Source organism: Mustela erminea, chromosome 5 (assembly GCF_009829155.1).
Source record: "Mustela erminea isolate mMusErm1 chromosome 5, mMusErm1.Pri, whole genome shotgun sequence".
NCBI classification, from domain to species: domain Eukaryota; kingdom Metazoa; phylum Chordata; class Mammalia; order Carnivora; family Mustelidae; genus Mustela; species Mustela erminea.
In genome coordinates this window covers 47,215,588-47,238,546 of record NC_045618.1, presented here as the reverse complement: position 1 = coordinate 47,238,546, position 22,959 = coordinate 47,215,588, and the positions used below count along the sequence as shown (strand labels likewise).

At 51.6% G+C, this 22,959-nt stretch overlaps 1 protein-coding gene across 17 annotated transcripts in view; it reads left to right on the top strand.

Annotated features, from left to right (window-relative positions):
* The window catches only part of MEGF11 (multiple EGF like domains 11), a 344,701-nt gene that overhangs the window by 145,842 nt on the left and 175,900 nt on the right, over window positions 1-22,959 (top strand). For all 17 annotated transcript variants that reach the window (XM_032342939.1, XM_032342935.1, XM_032342936.1 and 14 more), the window contains exon 5: window positions 19,185-19,277. In XM_032342939.1, coding sequence (XP_032198830.1) covers window positions 19,185-19,277 — 93 coding nt within the window. The remainder of the gene's footprint in view (window positions 1-19,184; window positions 19,278-22,959) is intronic.

The window sequence follows — 22,959 nt, the reverse complement described above, 5'->3', positions numbered from 1 at the left end:
CTGCTGCTATTATGGCCAGAGATGGTGGTTCTGGCTCCGTTTGAATTCCTTCGCTGACTGAGAACTCATTCTTTCCTCAGCAAGCCCATGTGGGATTGGACTACTTTCAGTGGGAGAAAGGTATTCATTTGGTCCCAGAGCAAGTCTCTTTCTTCCATATAACAACTTTTTAGATGTTTAAGAAACTGTCTCCTCTCTCTTTTACCCCATTTTTCCCATGTTCTTTTTCTAGGTAAAACATTTTTTGATTGAGCAATTTATTTTCAAGTACCTCTAATGGGCCATGCTCTGGGCTTGGTGATGGAGAGACAGGGATTAATAAAACAAAAATGGTCGTTCACTCAGGGAACTCACAACCCAGCAAGGCATCCTTTGAAGACTTCTCCACTCTCCTCTTGAATGTGAGAAGGGCTGCAGGTCTGGCTTGATCAGAGCAGAAGTGACAGCCCTGCTTTGCTCTCCGTACTTCCATTAAGCTCTTTGTGAAGCCAGGGAAATCACTTAGCCCCCCGGACACCGTCATGATAGCAGCATTGGCCTACCTCCCTTGCAAGGTTAAGGTGTGGCATCTAACAGGAATTAGAGTTGTATTTTGTTATGCACAAATGCAAGGTGTTATTTACATCTAATACCATGGAGGCCTGGAAGGGGGGCAGGACAAGAAGAGTGTTTATTTTGGTAGTGTCCTTATGGCAGTAATTACAACACCTTTTCCAACAAAAGGGTGATTTGTGGCACATGTTTGTTGAGTGCCTACTCCAGTGGCTACATAATGTGTTCATTTACTTTTTATTCAGGCAGTGTATATTGCGTGCTTATTGCACTCCACCCTGGGGCCAGGGATAGAGGTTCAGGGGTCAACAAAAGAGATGTTGTGTTTAACCCCAGGAAGCTAATAGCTTAGAAAGAGACAGGCTTTCAGCAGTTGCTCCCCAGATAAATGGAGGATTCCATTTTCAGTGGGTGCCACGAAGGGGAAGAACATGGGATGCTGAGAGCCACTACTAGAGACCCCTCCTTCACATGGGAGGACAGGGACATCAGGGAAGAGGGCTGGGATGGAGATCTTCAGGCTGAGGAGTGAAGCCTGGGGATGGGGCAGGAGCTCTTGGCTGGGCGAACCGCGTGGTAAAGACCATGAGGTGGGGTCGAGATTTACGCACCTAAGAAACCAGAACTTGGTGGATGGCGGAAGAGAAGAGGCAGGCCTTGTGTGGCCTGGCAGGGCTCCCCTCTTCCCTTTGTGGGCACAGGAGTCCTGTTGTGTGGTGGGCGATGCCCCTTGCACCTCTGGCTCCCTGTCTAGATGTTTCTTTTCCAGGGCTCTCTGGTACACAGTGCCCAGCTAAAGCAGACTTCCCTGGATCCAGTTCTGGCTAGGACTCTTCCATGAATTTATGGTGTCCCCTGCCTCCTGTGAGGCATTTGGGGCCTCCTCCGTGGACACTGACAGAGAGCCCTGGCTATGAGCTGCAAATAGGGCGGGGAGTGGGAAAGCAAGTTTGTGGGAAAGAAGGGTCTTGGCACACTGTTAACATGCTGGAAGACGGGAGTTGCTCTGGTAACGGACACCTGCCCTCAGGCTGTCTTCCACCCTCTTTGTTTCTCCCTGTGCCAAGGCCAAGGCCGCCTTTACCTGTGGTGCCTGCCAGCTGCTTGTTCTTGCAGACATGAGGGGAAACAAGGCAGCCAGCCGTTAAGTGAGTTGCCCTAGTAACTAGCTAGTAAGTGGTGGAACGGAAATTCGAACACAGGAAGCCCAGCTCTAGGGTCCACACTTGAGCGATTCTTCCACACCTTATGTTTTCTGCAGAGCCCTTGCTGTCGTGTGTATTTTGCAGCAAGGAAGGTGTCCTCCTCCTCCTCCTTCTCCAGATGAGAAATTTGGGGCCTAGAGAAGCACTTACCTGGTCTCCTTCCGGGAGGCCTTTGTCAGGGGCCTGGAGGAACAGGGAGCAGGGGCTGGCGGCTGTGTGTCCACACACGTGTGCAGGGAGCCACAGAAGCACGTGGGTGTCGGCCCTGATCACCACCTTCTGAAGGCTTGTCAGACTCCATGGCAACCCACACACCACCACTCTGGGCCTGATCTTGCCTCTTGTTGTTTTGCTAAAATGTTTTCTCAAATGTTTTCTCGAGTGGGTGCTGTTCATGCCCTCTGTAAGTAGGTGCTGTGGGACAGGGGGTAGAAGCATTATTTATGTGTTCAAAGACTGAGTGGTTACTTTTCCTGTACTTTTCTGCCCCCAGGGGAAAACAAGTGCCCTGCCTCTTCAGGCTTTCTGGTTTCTTGAAGCCTGTGTTCTCCCGCACAAGGGGAAGCAGGAGCAATGTGACTCATGCCGCACCATGTGAGGCAGGGGCTCCTGGCCCCCTTCCCAACACAGCTCCTTGCCACCAGGCCTTGAGTAAGGCCTGCCTTACAACTCTTAGCCTCTAGCAAGCATCCCCGGGCCACAGTGTGACCTAGGCTCTGGGCTTTGTCTGTGCTTTGGAAGGAGGATCAGGTAGGATCAGCTGATAGCTCAGCTTGCAAGGTGAGCCCTCCGTGAGAGGTGATGTTTAATCATGCCAGCCCTCCAGGAGACAGGCCAAGGGAAGGCTCCAGGTGAAGAGAGGCTGGTTGGGGTGGGGGTGGGGTGGAGCCGGGAGATGGAGGCTCTCCGCCATCTCTGCTGTGGGTGACAGTGGGCAAGTACCTTCATGTCTTTGATCTTCTTTGTCCCCACCTGTAAAGTGAGTATAGTAACAGACCTGTCTGGCCAATTTAGGGGAGTTGTGAAAGCAGTTGGAATGGCAAACGTTGTTGGGCTTTAGAAACTATTACATGCTGGGAAAAGTCAGAGGCCGAAATCCGTTTTCTCTTTCTTCCATTTCTTCTTTCTGCCCTTTTTCCTTCGTTTCTGTGAATATCTGCTACATTGCCTTCCTCAGTATACTCTGCTAGATAATGGGTCAGGGTTGGGGGAGATAGCAGGGCGCAGATAAAGGAGACCCGTTCTGACCTCGAAGGAGTCTGAGATCATGATACAGAGTAGAGCGTTCCACCTCCCTGACAGTGGGGGTTCAGGGCCAGTCGCCTCAAGGGCAAGGCGATGGCCTGAACCCTAGAGAAAAGGGAAGAGAGGTGGATGGGCAGCAACAGGGGAAGGACAGTCCGGCATTCCAAGGGGGAGCTTGTGCTAGTGTGGGGAATGCAGAGAAGGAGGGAAACGAGATGCTCGTGTGTTCTCAACACGCAACTCTGCTGGAATGCAGCTTTCTCTTGAGAGCTGGTGCCCACCAGCTGGGTAGGGTGCCCATTAGCCTCCTTCCTGCAGGTTCCCCTAGGGTGGGGGGCTCGGACCTGAAAGGACAGGACCAGCTGGGCCAGGGTGCAGCCCCTGCTCCCCACCCCGCCTCCTCCCTCCTTTTGCTCCAACCCGCCCCCCACCAAGGGCCAGAGAGACTGGGTGTGGACAGCAGACCATCCCTGAAGAGGAAGGGAAGAAGGCAACTTGTGAGCAGGGCCCGGAATTGCTGAGCTAACGAAGAAGGAAAGTGGAGCCCGCAGGGTGAGGGAGGAAGGAGAGGGGTGGGAGAGAAGGAGAGAACACAAAGAGGAAGGAGGGCAGAGGAGGGCACAAGAAGGCAGGCATCTCAGCAGATTAGGCTGATAAAAGTGGGAACGAAGGAGAACCAGGGTCTTATTTGAAAGAATCAATACTGCTCTCTGCGTGATAGAGGAGGAACCACCACCTCGGGAATCTGGGCGATTGGATTTTATTGGGTCTCACAGTGTTGTGCTGAGGCCGGTGGCAGCCCTTGCTGCCCGCTACCCCCTTCCCAGGCACAGCAGGGGCCCTGGGGAACTTGCTGTTGTCCAGGCTGGGGGCAACATGGTTCCCCATGGTCATTGTCGGAGAGGTGACTTCCAGGCCCTAATTCAGCAGGAGAACCGACCTGCACGCATTGCTTGGCCCCATGACTCAAACCTTCTGCAAAACTTACTGTCTTGGGTTCCAAGTCCCACCCCCTCCGGCCCATGGTGGTGGCTGGCACCCTCCCTGGGGACGAGTGCATGTGATGCTGTGTTTCCTCTGGTGGAGGATTCTTCTGTATGTTAACAGAAGCCTTCTGCATAGTGTGCCTTATTTTTTAGTTTAAGTGATATTTATTTTCTGTGCAGACAGTACCCTCACCCAGTTCGATATTCAACCACCAGAAAGGGGATGCCCTCTTAAAGCCTTTCTGCCACGTGCCCCTCCCCAAAGGAGACCATGGTCACTGATTTTTGTCCATCTCCCTAGTGCTGATTTGTGCACAGTGGAGGAAACAGACGTGTGCACTCTTGTCCAGTGCATGTTCATTTTTCCACCAAAGGCAGCATCTTCTAAACCCTGCCCTACCTTTCCTTTGGCTCTAGTGGATGTTCGCAGTCCAGGAAGAGCAGCTGGTTCCTTTTTTCTTGGCTGCACAGTATTCCGTGCATGGCTGTACCCTCATTTCTTTGCCCCTTTGCTTGTGGATGGACGTTTTGGTTATTTCCAAGGTTTGGCTCTCCTGGCCAGTGCTGCAGGAAACGATTCTCATGTTTGTCACTTTCTTAGGTGCAAGGGTGTGGAGGTGTTGCTTTCTCCCAGAGATGCAGAGACAGGCCCATGGGTGAAATATTTAGAGGCGAACAGAGTCCCTGCCTGTTCTCCGCTCCACTGTTTTTCTGCACAGCTGAAGGCTATTGCAGGGCAGGGCAGGGCAGGGCAGTGCAGTGGGAGGGGGTGGGAAGTAAGGATGAGGTGAAGGGCAGGAGTGTCCTGCAGAGTGAGCCAGGGAGGGTCATGGGGTGTTTCTTTCTTCCACCCAAGTCACCAGGGCTAGAGTGGTGACAAGTCCTGTCCTGGGGCAGTGAGAGGCTATAGACCCCGCTCTGGCAGCTGGAGCCTGAGGAGAAGGCTGGTTAGGGCTGGTTTCCAAGACCTCCATCTGCTCAGGTGAACTGCTTCATGCCTCCCAACTGGGGGGTTTTCTGCTCCTCTGGGAAGCCTTCCCTGCTTACCTGGCCCATAGGCAACGTCTTTCCTTTACCCTACTGCCTGCAGGCTTGGGTCTGTTCGGGAGGCTGTACGGAAGAGCGGGGAGAGGAGTGCTGGTTCTGGGCCTGCAGAGTCCTCTGCTTGAAGCCTGGTTTTGCCACCAGGAAGCTGTAGGGATGGCCATAGTGATTTTAAAAATAAAAAGGTCATTTAAAAATAACATTTCCCCCTAATTACTAAAACATTAAATGTTCAAATAGTGTTATTTGGAATGTAAGGAAACACTCTGGGCTTGGCCCAAGGTCAGGGGTGGTTGGGTCGGTGGGTGGCGGGGGTGGGGGACGGAGTGGATGGAAATCAAGGTCTCTGAACCTGAGCGGGAGAGGACTGCAAAATCCTCGACCAGGGGACCTCAGGTGGTGCAGGCTTTGGGCCTCTGCCTCGTCCCCTCACCACCCACGGTGCTTCTGCAGAGGCTGTGAGTGGTCCCCACGGGGGAGCTGGGGCACAGGCAGAAAACTCTAGACTCTCAGGCCAGGGTCTTTTTAGAGAACTGTTGAGGTTCTGAGGTGGCGGGAAGTTCCTAAATAGCCCAGTGAGAAACAAATAGAGCCTGGGCGGTAAAAGGGTATGAATGTGAAGGGGACTGACTTATAAAAACACCAACTCCCCTTTGTGGGACTGCCGGGGAATTTAGGGGTCTTCGGGCTGGGCGAAGAGGCAGGCGGAGAAGGCAAGAGTGCAGCGGGGGGCAGCTGCTGATGGTGACCTTCATGGCTGCCTTTCCTATTCACTTTGCATTATTTTTATTAAAGCCCTAAATCAGTGGTGCTAAGTAGCTCTTGATTTAGCTTCTCAATAGAAATGAGATTTAAACCCAGCAGGGCTGCTCACTGCTGGGGGTGTGGGGCAGTGACAGCTCATATACTTTGGGTGGGGCTCATCATGCTCCTCGGTGACCTCCGCCTGGCTGCAGACCAGAACAAAAGACTAACTTTGACGGAAGGAAGGACACTTCTCCATGGGCAGCACCTTCGGTCCCAGCCATATGCCGCCCAGAAGCTGTGGGGTCCTTTTACTCTGTTTCCAATCTGCTTCTGTTTCCTTTCCAATAGAGAAAAGCTCCCCGAAGGCTTGTTATGTGGAATCAGGAGGAGACGTGGGTTGGGGGACAGGAAAGGGCAAGACGGCAGTTGGGCAAGGTCTGAGGAGGCAGGTCTCAGCTCAGTGAAGCAAAAAGCTTTCTAGTGATCAGAGCTGTTCCTAAATGGAAGGGGCTTCATTGATTCGTTCAGTCGTAGTTTCATCAGATATATATTGAGCTTCTGCCCCGTGCTGGGCCCTGAGGACTTGCTTTCAGAAACTCCTGGGCCAGTGCAGGACATAGTCAACAAAACAGACAGGGACATGTGACCTGTGCTTTGATGAGAAAGGCAGGTGCTAGGGGAGCATGTATTGGGAGCACCTCAACTATCAAGGGTGGCTAGGGATGGTTTCCTAAAGTAGGCACCTTTAAAGGAGAGCCAGGCAAAGAGGAAGGGGAGGAGTGGCTCCAGGAAGAAATACAGCATGTGCAAAGGCCCGGAGGTTGAAGAGAGCCTTTCTCACCTGAGGGTGTGGATGCAATTGAATGAGTTTGGGGCAGAGTGACTGCTTTCCTGGCTAGCAGAGGATTGGTTTGGCACAGGATGTAGGAGAGGGGCTCTAAGCTCTGGGTGAGGTGGTAGAAGTGGGGACTCTAATTACTGGGCCCCTTCTGCTCTGAGACGCTGTGATTCTGAGCGTCTGCCGAAGTCCCTGAGTTCAGCACTTCCTGGTGTCCTGTGTGGGCAGCCTCCTCTCAAACCAATTATGATAGTAAGAGTTGGGACTTACGGGGCCCTCACTGAAACCCCCTGTCAACTGCTCAGTTATTTTAGCTAGCCCCCCGCCCACAGCACCCTTTATTTAGGCAATGCTGTTGGCCCTGTTTCACAGATAAAGAACCCAGGGCTTTGCAGTGTTAGGCCATTTCACTTGACTCAAGAGCACAGAACTAGCTGAGTGGAAGACAGGACTCGAACCCAAGTTTGTCCAAGCTGAATTCAGCCCATGTGCTTAATCACGTCCCTCTGCCTGGGGTCTCTCTGTCATCCCTCTTCCCAGCTTCCCAGGGCCCCCTCCTTTGGGCCTCTGTCATGTGTGGCCAGGAGAAGGGGCTAGCTCCTTCAGGAAAGGCAAGTTGCAAGACAGAACCAGGGGACTGGTTTTTAAATCAAAGCACTAAAAAAAAAAAAAAAAATACTCGACAAGCTTCATGTTTTGCTTTCCTTGTAGGTGATGAGGATCAATTTCCCAAAGAAAAAAAAAATCAATCAGTTGGAATGTGTCTTTCTAGAGAAAGCCTGGCATCTGTCAAATGGTAAAAAAAAAAGACCCAGAAAAAGATTTTCTTGGGTTGTGTGCTGGGGGTTGCTGACTCAGGCCGTATGCTCCCACATCATTAACAAGTTGAAAAGCTGTTGCTCCTCGCAGGAATGCAGCATTGGTGGTTTGAACAGCTCAGCCAGGAAAATCCTTACAAAGCGAGGAGGGCCCAGTGTACCAGGCATGCCCACCAGCAGCTCCGGGGCCCGGGGGATGGATTAAGGAAATTGACTGCAACACTGGGGCTTTTGTCTGGCCCACTGGTTGGACATGGTTGCTCTACATGGAGACCCCTTAGGGACATCCTGACAAGTTCGCAATTTTAATTGATAAACCATTATTAATAGTTAAGCCATGTTGAGGCAAGCCTCGAGAGGCAGGTTAATGTCTTGAAATGATTGGTAGAGATGCAAGAAAGGTGCCCAGCAGAGTCTGCTGATCTGACACTGGTGTTTGATAATTGATGCCCCCTTTGGGCTCCAGGCTAGAAGTGGGAGGCCCAAACCCCAGACTGAAATCCTTCTTGTTGGGTTTGGCTGTGTGGTTCTTGTCTATTAGCTGGAGTATTATTGGAATTTTTCTAAAGAGGATTTTACTCTGACACCAGGAGATGTCTCTGAGCGGAGTTACGTATTTGACCCAGGTGGACTGGTGTGGCCCACATTGGCGACTGGTGGGCTCAGAATGAAGGGAAAGGAGCGAGAGCCTTTGTAGACCCAGACACATATTCATTCAGCTTTATTTTTTGAGCATCTATCACAGGCCAGGCACTATGGTAGGTAAGGGACATACAGTGAACAACAGATGCCCATTCTTTGCTTCATGAAGTTTATGGGAGATAGATAAGTGGCATAGAGTAGTCTGTTCTGTACCCTATAGGGCAAGCCACATGCTTAGGAGCAGGGAGGGAACCAACCAAGCCTGAGGGTAGGGAGATGGGCAGTGCGGTCAGGGAAAGCTTCCTACAGGAAGTGGCATCCAAGTTATGTGAAGGGTAAGCAGAAGTGGTAAGGGAGCTGGAGAGCTGAGTTGCAGATGGAGTTCCAGGCTCTGTGGAGGCCCAGGGTGGGGAAAGTTGAGACTCATTCACAGCCAAAAGTTCTATGTGCCGAAGAGGAGAGGGCAGGAGGGAGTGCCATGGCTGGACAGGTGAGAGGTGGGAAGGAGGAAGGTAGAGGAAGTTTCCTTCTAGCAGAAAACCCTAAGAAGCAAAATTCCAGTCTGTGGGAGAGGGGAAGGCTGATACCGTACCTGGCACATGGTAGGTGCTTTAGAAATGCATTAGGAATGAAGGTCAAGTCAAACATCCCCTTCTCTGTGAAGCCATTCCCCTGTCCGCCAGCATACAGAATTGCCTCCCTTCTCTTGTAGCCCATCCTGCGCTCTGAACTGGCTGTGATTTCAGCACCAAACACCTTTTATTTTTGTTTTAATTTATTTATTTCATGGGGGGCAGAGGGAGAGGGAGAGAGAGTCACAAGCAGGCTCTGCACTAAGTGGGGAGCCCAATGCAAGGCTCCCTCTCATGACCCTGAGATCATGACCTGAGCCAAAACCAATAGTCCGAGGCTCAATTGACTGTGCCACCCCAGCACCCCAGCAGCAGGGATGTTTTAATGCCCTTGCTTCCTGGCCCACTTGCTCGCCTATCCTCCCCAACCACCCCGCCCCCGTACTCGGCCACCTACCTCCCTGCTTGTCCATGCACTCAGCTGTTGCCGGCCTCTCCCGGTATCGCTCTGTGAAAGTGGGGACTGTGGCTGACTGGCTGATGGCATTCCCAGCACCTAGCGCAGTGTCTAGCACAGGATAGGTGCTTAATAAATGCTTCTGGACTCAGTGACCACTCAGCGGTAGGGGCATGGGATAGACGACCTCGAAAAAAACAATTGCTTGGTCCCTAGGTGCCAGGCAGTGTTCTAAGCAGTTTACTTGTATTTGATGGTTTGACTTTGCAACCAAATTTAAGGTAGAGGACCACTGTCCCCATTTCAAGGATGAGAAAACTGAGGCCCAGAGAACTAAAGTAACTTGCTCAAGGTCACAACCGGGAAGTGGCAGAACCAGGTTTTGAATCCAGACACCGTGGCTGCCAAGTCCATTCTCTGCTCTCCTCCCAGTCTTAGCCCCTGTGGGGATTCGAGTGCAGTCCTTCTGTTAACAACTCCCTGAGAGGGCACCCTGCCTCCCAAGGGTTTAAGAGCAGGCAGGAAGAATATTCACTGCCTGGAACTCCAGGTAGTGGCAGGGACTGGCCATTTTTGCATTTTGGACTCCTCTGTGTAATCCCCACCCAGGGGGCCCAGCACACAGCACGTGCTGGCTAAACACTTGTCAGGTGAATGCATGTGTGCGTGGGTGCTCGTATGAATGCGCGGAGAGGGCGCAGGAACAGGGAGAGCTCTTGGCCTCACCCAAGTTCACATTCCCCCCTGGAAGTATGACCAACAGTCTCTCAGGAGAGAAAGGGCCTGGCCGCCAGACTGTGGCCTCCTTTTGTTCCAGGCTTTTCTTCTCTGAAATTACAATTCTAATTCACCAGTGAGCTAAGCCTGGACCGTGGGTCCTCCTTGCCTGTCCCCCAGTGTCCACGCTTCCAGGCTTCCCAGTGCTACATCCCCCTCCCTGCCCCAGCGAATGAAGAAGCCTCTGCAGGTCTCATCCTGGCCTTTCTCTCCTCCTTTGAGCTGGAAATGAACCTCAGAATGCTTTGGAGCTGTGGCATCCCAGCTCCTGCAGGCAGCCCTGGGAAGAGGAGTGTTAATAACAGCAGCATAAAAACAAAAACAACCAGCAACAATTATAACGGACCTCTGCTTCTAGGTACTTCGCATGAATCAACTTGTTTATTCTTTGCAATAACTGCAATTTTACAGATGGGGAAACTGAGGACAAGTTGTGTTGCTTACAGACATGCAGCTAACAAGTGCTGGAGCAGGGACCCAGGCTTTTAGCTGTCAAAGAATAAAACTCAGAAAAGGCACTACCAGATGAAGATGAGTGGCCATGGGCCAGTTTGGCAGATTGGATGGGGGCAGCAAACCCCTGGTTACCTGTCCCGGTCTTGTGTGAGCCTTCTTGGTGCCCATCCCTCCCCCTACCAGCGGGAAGAAGGGGGACCTACAGGCCTATAGGCTCTAGATAAGAAGAGCTCTTGGCTCCCAGCATCCTTCCATCTCATCAGCTCTGCAGGTGAAACTCTTCCTTTCTTTTGTTCTGATTGACTGTTTATGTCCTGGAGCCAGATGTGTCCACAGCAATTCAAAGCCAGCTCAAGATGTGCTGAGAGGGAGGGCCAGCTGTTTTGGCCCTTCGTGGCCATGCAGCAGACTCGGGGCTGGTAGTTGTAAAGGAATGAGTAATCCACATCTGACGAATTGTTCTGTGACTCCCCGACTGAGCACCTGTCCCCCCCTCCCCAACCTCCGCCACATGCTACATGACCTTGGGTGTGGCAGAATCACTCACGCTAAGTGTGTCACTTTGGAATTGGCACTTGGGCCCACTTGGATGTAGGTTGTTTTATTTTCAAGCAGAATCAGATGACAGCCGGATCTGTGGCTCCTGCCAAGAATGCTAATGGAGGACTGATCAATGTGCCTGGGGGCACCAGGGACACTGGGTTTGGGGGGAAGCTGGAGAAGCCATATGCTGCAGAATTCTGGGAGGCCACCACCTCCTTTCCCTGTCTCCCTAGTCTTCTTTCGTCTTAGCTGGGGATCAGCCTCATTGGCTGGGGAGCATGGAAGTTGTCTTTATTTATCTTGACCTTTTCACATAAGTAATTTTTATAGTTCCATTAACTAGTAAGACCATTTCAAAACCGCCAGGCAAAATATATTACCATGAATGCCTCAGGGACTTCTGGGTCGTCTTGGGTGGAATGCTAATAGGAGTTAGAATGGATGCAGAGGGCTCACTGTGAGAGAGGGACAGTAGACAGGGCGCCTTGGTCAGGAGAGGGCCAGTGCTGTCTTGGCGGTTTTCTTGTGGAGGAGACCCCAAGTCTGACCTAGACCCCTTAACTTAATGCCAAAATGCCTGTGTTGGGTCTTGGGCTGCTTATCAGGGCTCATCCCTGGCCCAGAACTGCTGCTCCAGGCTCGCACCTGTATCTCAGAACACATGTGGCACGCTCGGTTCCTGCGCATCTGTGGAATGGCTTCTTCTCCACCTTGATATATAAATCAGTAAGCCCAGAAGCTGGTCGCTGCTGCAGTGGCGCCCTAGACTCCCAGAGCTGGAAGGAACATTTGGATCCTGTCCTTCAACCCCTCCATTTCACTGACAGAGAAACTGAAACCCAGAGGAGGGAGCAGGGTTGGCAAACCCATGACTGATCTGGTGCTGGAACTCCCTTATCTCAACTGGGGGACAGGGTGGGGGGTGGTGACACGTGGGGAGGAGCCTGTTAGCATCACAGAGTTGTGGGCTTAAGCCTCGTCTCGGCCCCTGGGTCAGTTAGGGTCCTGGCGAGGAACAGAAGACGTGTTGGTGTGTCCCCGGGGAGAGTTTGCTTGAATGATTAGAGGCATCCCCCGCTTATCAAAAGTTCGCCTGATGCTGTTTTCCTTTCACCAAACACTTTTACCTTAGGACCTGTTTTTGCTAACGGAAAGAAATCCAGAGAGGAGTTTTACTTTTATGAAAAATGGTGAGAGTGAAAATAGTGCTCAGTGTTGGTTTTGTGGCAAGTAGTTATAAAGTCAGCGTGCACCCCGAGGAGTCCGAGTGGTGCCCCAAGCGCCTTCCGCAGGAACTCCATTTAGCATCTCAGCGGCACGCCTGCATAGCTTTGAATTGTGTCTGAGCATCTGTGCTTTATCTCAATTTCATTTTGTGTGTCTGTTGGCAAGAGGTGGCATAAGGTATCAGAAAAGCCCAAGAGGTGATTTTTTGGGTCAAAATTTTTTCATATAAATTAATGGTAATTGCTTTTGTGCCTCATGCCATTGTGGCTCATGAAAGGTTTCTTAGGAATGCTCTATTTTCAGGGGGGAGGGATTGTATTTCTAAAGGCAGGGGAGGGGATAAGGCAACCCATAGGAAATGGTATAGGATTTGGGGCTAGTAAGCAAGGAGGGCCACTCCACGCTTGGGCTGGAAGAAGGGTCTCCCCCACCCCCCTGCCGACACCTGAGCTGTAGGGCAGAAGACCACCACTACTGCCAACCCCTTGCCCTCCCGTCTTCTGCTGGTATTTCCCATTGGCCAAACCCATCCAGAAGTCAGAGGGCAAGGAAGCCCATTAACGCAGTCCATGGAGGTCTGCTTCTCTGGACGCAGAAGGGTCCGGAGGGCCAGATGGCGACTCTGCATTCTCAGGGGGAGAGAATTCATTCTTGAACTGTTTGTACAGGAAGTAGAAATACACTGTATGTCTGTGTAAATATTCTGTGTATACCTGTGGTGTCAAAACTTCCTGGGAGGAGTGATTAAGAAAAAATGTCTGAAGTAGTTTCCGGAGATTGAGGGGTTGATGGTGAAAACAAGGTTGAAAAATACTGATCTCGCACAGTAGCTCTGGGCATTTGCACGGGTTCTTTAGGCCTTCCTGCGTTGATTCCCAGCCATAAAGAGAGTAATTGTGCCTGCCTCAAGGGTGAAAGGGCGCCACAAGAAGCCAATGCCCAGCAAAGAGAAAGAACTCATCACTTGGCTTTTTCTCACCGCTGTGACTAGTGTCTACCTGAGCAAGACCACCGGCTGCCACAGGAGGGTCACTAAATCCCCCGTAGTCCTTGTCCCCAGCCCCCGGAGGACAGAAAGACTAAAATAAAGGGCCAGCTGAGCATTTGTGGCTGCTGCAGGGAACGCGTCCCAGCTTGATGGCCCCTTGTGGCTTTGCATGGATGCAGAGTACTGCTTTAGAAAGGAGGCTGGGTATCAACGGGTGTTTCCTCAGCACATCTGGGGTTTTGTTTCATCTTTGGATCATACCTGGGAGTGAGGAAATGATAGAAGAATAGAAGGGGAGGAGGGACCTTTGAAGTCCCATAGTCTGATTTCCCACCAGACCAGGAACCCCTAGAGCAGAAGGGCCCCCTCCCCACAGACCTTTATTTGCTGACGCAGGCAGCTGGCGGGGTTTGGCTCAAGAGCCGGTTTGCCTGCCAACCCCTCCCCTCTAGTATTTGTCGATTCTCTGTGTTTGGCTTGAGTGTTCCCAGTGATAGGTTGCTCCCTACCTATAGAAACAGCCCTCTGAACTGCTGAGCCCATTCAGGTGTTAGAAAGTCTTGCCTTGGGTTAGGTCACAATCTGCCCCCCTTAGGATAGAATGGCTCTGGCTGTTCAGCTGATTGTGACCTGCCTCCTGCCCAGTACTTCCTTCTCCAGGCTAGACAGCGCCCCGACAAGTCTCAGCCTCCTGGACCTCATGGCTCCTCCTTGACCCTCACGGGGCACATGTCTATACCCTCTACATCCCGATCCTTTTCTCCTGGCTTGTTAACGTCCTTTGGGAAGGACTGACCCTCAGAAGAGTCACCACTAGCCACACATGGAGTATCAGTAAGGTATGGCCCATGGGGAGATCTGGGGATACTTAAGACTCTGGATTTGATCTCAGCTCACAGTCTAGCTGTGGAGACCAAATGAACCCAAGCTAAAGGAGGAAGTGGCAGGAGGCCAAACATGCTGTGTACCGTCAGCTCCCCCCCACCCAACACACAAACACACAGTGTGTCATGGGATTCAGTGGAAGGAGAGGCCTCTGGGCCAGTCAGGGGAAACCTCATGTATATAGGGGGATTCTGGTGGGAAAGTATTTTACCTCCATAGATGTGCAAACTGGGTGGCTGAAGTCTTCCTAGGCTCTTTGTGGAGCTGGGTCATGGGGGCTACACCCGGCCTTGGTGACTCAGGCGACGCAGGGCCAGGGAGCCTAATGGAAGCATTTTGAGCTTCCAGCTGCTGCAAGGTGACATGATGGAGTCAGAGTGGCCCTAGAATTATCAAATGATGTTCTCAGTAGGAGCTTTAAGGGTGATGTGTTAGAGTGCCCTTGCTTTCTAGACCAGAGCGAGGAAGTCACCTGCCTAGAGTCCTATGGCAGGTCATACGGAGCCCAAGCTCACACTCAGCTCTCCTGTCTCCTAATCCAGGGCCATTTCAGAGACCAGGGTTCTTGTGATGTCAAGAGTACAGGTTTACTAGGCCATAGAGAGGGTTGGGGCTTTTGGGCCTGAAAGTGAGGCTAGGGCAATGGCAGTGATGCAGGCATTTCCCCGGTGGTGGTGGGGGCGGGGGTAGGTTGGGCTGGGCCGGGTGAGAGCTCCTGATGAGTCTTAGCTGAATGGGACTTCATAGACCTCATCTGGTCTGGTCTCAATTTACAGGTGAAGTTGCAGGGCTCAGAGAGGAAAGTGGGATGCTTGATACCATTGAGATGGATGTGGGTAGTTGCCAACCCAGATCCCTCCCACCTGTAGCTGGGCTTGTTCTGAAACCCCACAGCACCATTGCTCAAGACACCCAACCACGGCCAGAAACAGCTGGAGCCAATGGGCAGGGCCCTGAGATTCGGTGACTTCTCTGTGCCTGAGCTTGGGGGAAACAGCCATGCCCTCCCTGCATGTGCTTGGGGGTTCTCTCCTGGGGCAGATGACTCCTTCCTGGGGACCCACCAGCATGGAGACATCTGTTTCAGGCAGCGTGAGAATTTAAAAGTGTGAGAGTTTAAAAGGCTGAGTAGGAAGTAGCCTCTGTCCTCCCAAAGGCCAGATATTCATAAAGGAAAGACACGTGCTGACTTGCTAGCTCCCTCATGGTGTACTGGGATGGCTTGCAACAGAGGTGGAGGCAGCATGTGTTGGAATTTCTGAGGCTGGGCACATAGTAGGTGCTCAGAAAATGGTAACACACAGGAAGCAGTGATACGTGGTAGCAGCTGTCAGCTGTTGTAGGCATCAAGTCCAGACCACATGGGGCCATACGTGTGTGTGTGCGTGTGTGTGTGTAAATAATCATGGCAGCTCATGCTTACTGAGTACTTACTGTATGCCAGGCATTGGCCTTACCACTTTACGTGTATTTCATTAAATCTTTGCAACAGCCTGTCCCCATTATACAGATGAAGAAACTGAGGCATGAGAGCCTAGATAACTTGTTTATTGTCCTATAATTGTTAAACTCAGGTCATTACATCACTGACCACTGTGGCCTCCCCCACTGGGCTAGAGACAGGGCCACCTTCCAGCATTTCATTCCTGAGCAGGGTTTACCTGCAGATCCCTACAGCCCTCCCCATGAGTCTGGGGTGTCAGTGAGGGGAGAGAGGGAGATGGCTTGTGTGTGGAGACCCCCACCTTGAATCTGAGGACTCCCTAGTGAATAACAATAGCAAGACCCACACAGTACTTACTAGACCCCAGGCACTGCTCTGGGTGCTTTGTCAACTGCTATAATCCTCACACAACACAGCCTGAGGCCCGTCCTATCACTGTCCCCCACTGAACAGATGGGGACTGACACGGAGATGGTGTGAACTTGCCCGAGGTCTAGAGCTACTAAGTGGCATCCCTCGGTCCAGACCCAGCTTTCTGGTATAGTCTTTGCTCTGCTGCTTCTCATGAAAGACGCCTCCAGCTCCCAGATGTTGGAAGCGGGACTGAGGCAGGCAGGTCAGTGGTGGGAAGCTGAGGGAGCAGAAGTTTGACTTTCTCAGTGGGGCTGGGAGAGCGGAGGTGGCTGGCCCTCAGTCATGTGGTGCGGTGACAGAGGCAGCTTCTGATTCCCTGTCCCCAACAGCAAATGGGGGGACAGCAGTGGGAAGAGGGACTCAACAAAATGCCCCTGTTGAGAGTTACAGGAGTCGGGGAAGAGAGGGGTTGGGGTGGCAGAACCCTAACTCAGCCCCTTTTGTGGGGTTGGGGTCAGAAAGAACTTAGGAGGCCTGTACAGTTTAGGAGGGCTGCTCTGTCCACCCCAGCCCTCTGTAGAGGGACTACCCACTGTTGGGCTAGTGCAGGGTCTGGCCTAGGAATCAGGAACCCCAGCCCCAGGAAGGGGTGTGGGTCTCTCCTCCATGCCTCCTCTGGAGAATTTCCTCATAGCACCAGGAGTATAAGCATGTGGTGGCCCAGTTGCCAAATCTGGCCATTGGAGCCTTGGATATTTGCTATCAATATTTCATGCTTCAAACAACACTGTCTAAACAACACCTATAAAATATGAATGGATTGAGGTTTTGATAAGCAAATAGCCCAGGCATAATCCCAGGGCGATGGGGGGGGGCAGATAACAAGGTCTGGAGGGACCGTGGGGAGAGCAACATCATCCCCAGAGCCAGGCCCAGGGTTTGTGGGACAGCTCGTCTCCACACTTCGGTCACTGGGAGTCAGCATGCTGGATACAGAGCTGAGCTGCAGGGAGCTGCTTGACAGATTGTTCTAGGGGACCCTGGTTTGGGGCAGAGACCAAGGGAAAAGATGGTGCGGAGCTTCTCCAGAGTACCCAAAGGCCCTGCCCCTCCAGGGGTGCAGGAGATAGGCCTATGGGCAGGTCCCTAGGGTGAGAAGGACCAGGGAGAGGCAAGGGTTGGCAGGGTCCTTCATCCTTCCTCCCTCCTCCCTTGAGCTGCTCTGAGCCCCCTGCAGGACATCCAGTGTGTTGAAACAGCTTCTCTGCTTTCTGCCTTCTGCTCTTACCCTCCTGGGGGGTCACCAGCAGTCTCTGTGCTGTCCCCCTGGGCTGGCTCTCCCAGCCCCTGACTTGTCGGGGCAGGGGAAGGCATCCAGTTGGGTGAGAGCAGAAGATCTGTGGTCTTGGACATCTCTCCCCTCCCTTTTCCTTCAGGAGGCTCATCCCCAAGCTCCCTCCTTCTTGGCCAAGAGACCAAACGCTGTCCACGACATCACAAACACTTGGGCCTCCGTTTCTCCATGCATAAAATGAAGGGGTTGGACATGGTTTTCTCTGAGTTCTCTTCCAGCCCTGATAGCTAGCAGGTTCATTGTTCACTGTCTACCTCACCATTCTCCAGCAGAGCCCCCAGGGCTCAAGGGGTCTCTCTGTGCCATCAGATAGCAGCAGGGGTGTCTTGAGCTACTCTGACAAGCTGATGGGAGGGATCTAGCCGGGGAGCATGCGGGGAACTCAGCCTATGGGGGTGCAGATAAGGGAGAGAAGCAGCCGAGGCTTGGAGATGGCCAGGCTGAGGTGCTGGCCTCTGATAGGGAGCCTGGGGATGGACATCTGGTGTCCAGTGTGTCCTGGGCACACTGACCCATTTGAGTTTGTTTGGAACATCCAGTGGAGCAGGGAGAGCCTGGGAAGCAGGAGTGGTCAGACAAGGTCTTACAGCAGCTCACTGTGGCTCTAAGTGGAGCTGGTCACTGGAGCCAGAAGCCAACCCAGTTCCCAAGCAAGAAATAGGTTAGCTGGTAGGCCCCCGCCATTCCCCAGACCTCCAAGGCAGTGGAAAACTTCACAGACCAGAACCTTCCCTGAGAGCACTCTGGGGACACGGGTACTGGGGCCTTCCCCCAATAGATCCCCCAACCTGAGGCCAGGCTGACTCCCGACCACTTACCAGTGGGGCATCTGAAATGGCTCTCCTGGATGCCTTTGCACGGGGGCTTGGGCAAAGTGAAGGCAACGGCTTCAGCATCAGCATCACACCAACCATAAAATGGACTTTGTTGTCTAACCTGACTGTGGCCTCTCAGTGGGCATTCAGGCCAGGTAATGGACATGGCAGTAGAGTGGATATTTGGAAGTCACTGGTTGCCCCTCAGGACTCAGCACTGGGAGCCGCCCGTTTCCTGTAGCCCAGGCCAGTTCCAGGCGGAGAGAAGGTCTCTCATTGCTTGTCAGAAAAAAGCGCTTCATCCAGATCCCGTCTAAGAAATTGACAGGGTCGATGGGAGCTGCTGATTTCCCGAGCTTACAAAATTGGCCTGGGTGGCAAAATGGGGGTTTTCTGTAATCCTTCACTGATGGATTAGATGGTGGGGCAGATCTCTCAGGAGCAAAGGACGACCTTGAGAACGTGCAGATGTCAAAGGAAGAGAGAAATAATCCCCCTTCCTCAAACTGCTGCCAATAAGCCTTCTCGGCACTGGAGGAAGTAGATGGAAAGTTTGCTCTTGCTGCCTCCCGGCTGAGGAGGCTGCAGCATTTGACTGCGTGATAAGAAATTGCCAGGCACTTTCTAATTACAATTATCATCATCATAGATGTCTCTCTTAATTACTTTCTTATAATTAGCTGTTGCTTTTTCCTCAGCGTTTGTGTACTTTGCAGATTTGCTGACATTTGAGAGCCCCAAAATAGGGGCATTTGGGGAGGAGGGCAGGAAGGTGGAGGAAGCATGAGAGGAACCTGTTCTTTGCAGGCAACCTGATAAATTTGGGGGCCTTTGTAGAAAGAAACTGGGGAAAAGCAAAAGGTGGACATGACACACTTCCTGAGCTCATGGGAAAGAGAGCAGGAGTGTGGGTTTGGAGCTGGGGTTTGGGGAGGGTCTCCAAGTGTTAAATCTTGGAGAGAATGTTCTTGAAAAGCTAAGACTGCCCTTTCTCGGGCTTGGGTTTCCTTTTAGGAAATGAGGCTGGAGTGAAGCACACTCTTGTTGGATCCATTTCAGAGTTAATTAAATGACGCGGGTCAGGAGTAGCTTGATTTTCCCCAAAGCCAGTGATGCATTCTGAACATCCCTGGGGCCCCAGGGGATCATTACGAAGTGGTTTATGCTCTTTGACCAGATGGTTGGTTTTCACTGTCTGTTCCTGTGCTTCTTCCCTTTCTCCTGGCCCCCTGCAGCCCTGTGTACAGAGGAGTGTGTACATGGCCGCTGTGTTTCCCCGGACACCTGCCACTGTGAACCCGGCTGGGGAGGGCCCGACTGTTCCAGCGGTGAGTCTGGGGTCTTTGGGGCCCAGGAGGTCCCTTGGCTGTGGCCTGAGGGGAGGGTGTACCATGTGCATGCTGAATTCTTTGTGTTGGCCTGGGCAGCTCAGAGGAGTGTGGATGTCAGGGAAGAGGCAGCCCTGCATTTATGTGGTGTACTTGGGTGGACGCCTCCAGCGGCATGGGCAGCAATGGTTGGTGGGGGTCTGGAGGATCATCATGTGTTGCATTTGTTGGGAACTGTGGAGAATTTGTACAGCTCTGACTCAGTGAAGCGCTTCTAGATATGGTCTATTAAGGGCTGAAGTGAAATTGAGATGCTCTTGGGACTGACAGACAGGGCCAGAGACTGCTGCCTCCCGCAGCAGCAGGGGGCATCGTGTCTGCCATGGGGCTGGCCTCCAAGAGGGTGGGGGGCACCCAGCAGCTGCTCAGGGAATTCTTTGCCAAGAACCCAGCTGAAGACAACTCTTGCTCTTCTGGCTCATTTCCCCTAAATGCTCCCAGATGACCCTCTTTCCATTGGTACATTTTGCAGTCAGTGGTTGGTCAACATTATGGTCTCCTAGGATTTTCAAACAGGCTTTGATTAATGCTGAAACCCAGTTTTCTTCCTGCTTTGGGCTGGGGTAGAGCATCTTTTTTATTGTGACTTGAGTAGATAACCTATCTCAGCCGATCCATTGGGGTCTACCCCTTTGTGTTTACCTATCTGTGGGAGCCACCTTGCTCTTCCCTGTCCCAATGTAACCGTAATGGTCATGAAAATTGAGGAGGGGAATGGAGGGTCTACGTTGGCCCAGTGTGGTGCTCTTGCCCTTTTCCGCTGTCTCTGCTGGGTTGGAAACATCTGGTTATGGTCCTTTTTCCCAAGGGCTTTGACCGGAGCCCCCCCGCCTGTCTACCCAGCACATGAGAACATACCCCCCAGCAAGGATACTGGATGTGATTTTGTTTTGAGCCTGGGCGATTATCTTGGCTCGGGGAGTCTGGGATCTGTTTGGGGGACTCAGTAAACTCTTCAGTGCACTGGGACCTCAGGGGACCTCCGCCTCCCACCTGTTTCACTGCTTGGAAGTGGGCTACGCTGAACTGCGGGGCTAGGAATCCCTCCACACAGCAAAAAATACACTTGAGGGACATGGGAAGTAAAGGAATGTGTTGCACCCATCTTTCTGTGGACTCCAGGAAACATGTAGGCTAGAATGTTCACGAGCTTGTTCCCCTTCCTTGTCCATGTTTTGTGTTCTGTAACTTCGCCCACCACGAGTCCTTGATGGAGAACTAGCTTGGACTAGGGGAGTCCTGCAGGGACAGGTCTGCTTGCTGCCTGCTGGATTATCTTGTCAAGGGTGGCCTGTTGGAGGTTAGAAAGACAGCTTGAGTCTTGGGGACCCTGAGTGCGTATTAGCCACCGATCGGTACAGGTGTGTACAGTGCTCCATCTATGCTGGACTGGGCCAGGCCCGGGGTGGTCCCTGGAGGGTCTTTCCGACATGGTCTGTGTCTTTCAGGGTTTCCCTTCTGGTGAAAGAAATGCAATGAAGAAGGCCCTCGATTGAGCTGGAGTGTTTAGAGTAGTTGAGAGTAAATCTTGCCCCTCGAGTGAGTTTACCAAACAGATAGGGAAATGGCCTTGCTAGTTACCAGGACAACATGGGACTCCCTAATTCCCCCATCCCTGATTCCAAGTCTGATGACTTGGTGGTGAGCTCTTTCCCCGGTGAAATCCATTTTCATGGGCTAAAACACCAGCACCCCTAAGTCGATTCAAAGGCGTGGACTCTTGAACCCATAGGAAGTCCCAAGAGATGGGTTCCGATCCTCTGCCAGAGCCAGCACTGAATAAAAGGAATTCATAGACTCTCACTTTCAAGATCATTCAGAGCCCTGAAAGCTTAGATGTCACCAAGAGCCTTCCAACTTCTGCTTGAGTCCCTCCATTCACAAGAAGCTCACTGCCTCCTGTGAAAGTTTGTCCTGATTGTTGGAAAGCTTCTCCTTCTGTTAACTGGAAGTCTGTCTCAAGCTTTTACCAGTTGGTTCTCACTCATGGTAGAGTCCAGAGAAGGATGATGGATTGCCATGACTCTCCTCGCCAAGTCTGGAGTTTCTCCCAAGTTCAGTGGACAAGGCCACGGACTGGCTATGGGAAGATGTTGATCAAAGCGTAGTTGATAATAACCAATGTGGTTGCATCGCAGAAACCAGAGTCCCCTTCCATGGCTCAGCCCTTTGGGTATTAGAAGACAGTCATTACTTCCTTCCCCAAGTTTTTATTCTCTAAGCTGCTTTGTTTCTTCCCTGACGTGGTCTGATCTACTTTCCCTGTGTGGTTCCTCTCCATTGGCTGTGGTCTTTATTCCTCTTAAATTAACATTCCTAGGTCTGACCACAAAATTGTAGGCTGGTATGGAAAAATAATAATAAAAGTAGGTACTGTTTATTGAGTTTTACCATGCACTAGGCACTCCCGTTCCCTCCTCACTTAATCTCCACAATGACCCTATGGAATAGGAATTATTATTAGCCCTGTTTACAGATGATAACACTGAGGCACACAAAGACCAACAAACTTTGCACAAACACACAGCTAGTAAATGGTGAACCTGGGACTATCCACCAAGCAAACACCGGATTCCCAAACCTGAACTCTTCATGATCATGTCCTTCCTCTAGATGCTTAACCCGTGTTGATACAGCCTAAGGTTAAGCTAGGTCTTGGATGAGAAAGCTGTGTTGCTCACAGGAGAAGGCAGGATCTGCTTGGAAGATGTGGCCCTGAGATCCTGTTCTGATGGTAGATGCATCAGCCATGGGAAACCGACTGTGACCAGGGGCAGTCCAAACAATTTGAGCTTGCTTGTTAGGGTGTCGCTCTATGCCTGTCTTCCTGAGTGGGCCTTCAGGTCTTTGGGGGCCCGTGCCCATGTTGGGGGGGCTTCCTGCTCAGTGCACTGTGTACCTCTGGAGATTTCTGAATGGGAGCTGCCCACGGACATGTCTCTAAATATGGTCCCCTGGCAGGGAAGCTTGGATTTTTATTTAACTGAAAGCATCATTCTTGTTGGTTTTTTTTTTTTTTTTTTTTCCTGATTCTAAAAATCATACCTGTTCGTGTTAGAAAGAAACTCCAAAGGGCACCAGAATCCCACAAAAAGTTTAGAGACACACACACACACACACACACACACACACACACACACGCATTTGGGTGGTTGCCCTCCCTGTCCTTTCTCTGCATATTTGCCCTGAGAGCTACGTCTGGGTGCAACTTTGATGAATTAGATCATGTCTACGTGCTGTTCTGTAACGTGCTTTTTAAATTTAACTTTATGTCATGCACTGATTTCTTTGTCAATAAACATGAATCTCCCTTTAAATTTTTAAAGACCTTTATAGAGTTTTCTTCTGTGGATTATCGGAGGTATTTGACCAGTCTCTTGTTGATGGGCTTTTAAATTGTTTTAGGGGTTTTCCTTTTTGGAGGCCCCCACCATTCTGTGTTCAGGGTCCTTGGGGCTTGTTGATTTCAGAATTTCAATTTTTGTCAGAGTTTAGAAACGTGTGTGATGACTCTTCATCATCTGTACCCCCGGTGGGATCTGGGCAGCCCCCTGGTATGAGACACAGTAATAATTCTGAACAGGACTAATTCTGTCTAGTGACATCAAAGCAATACATAACC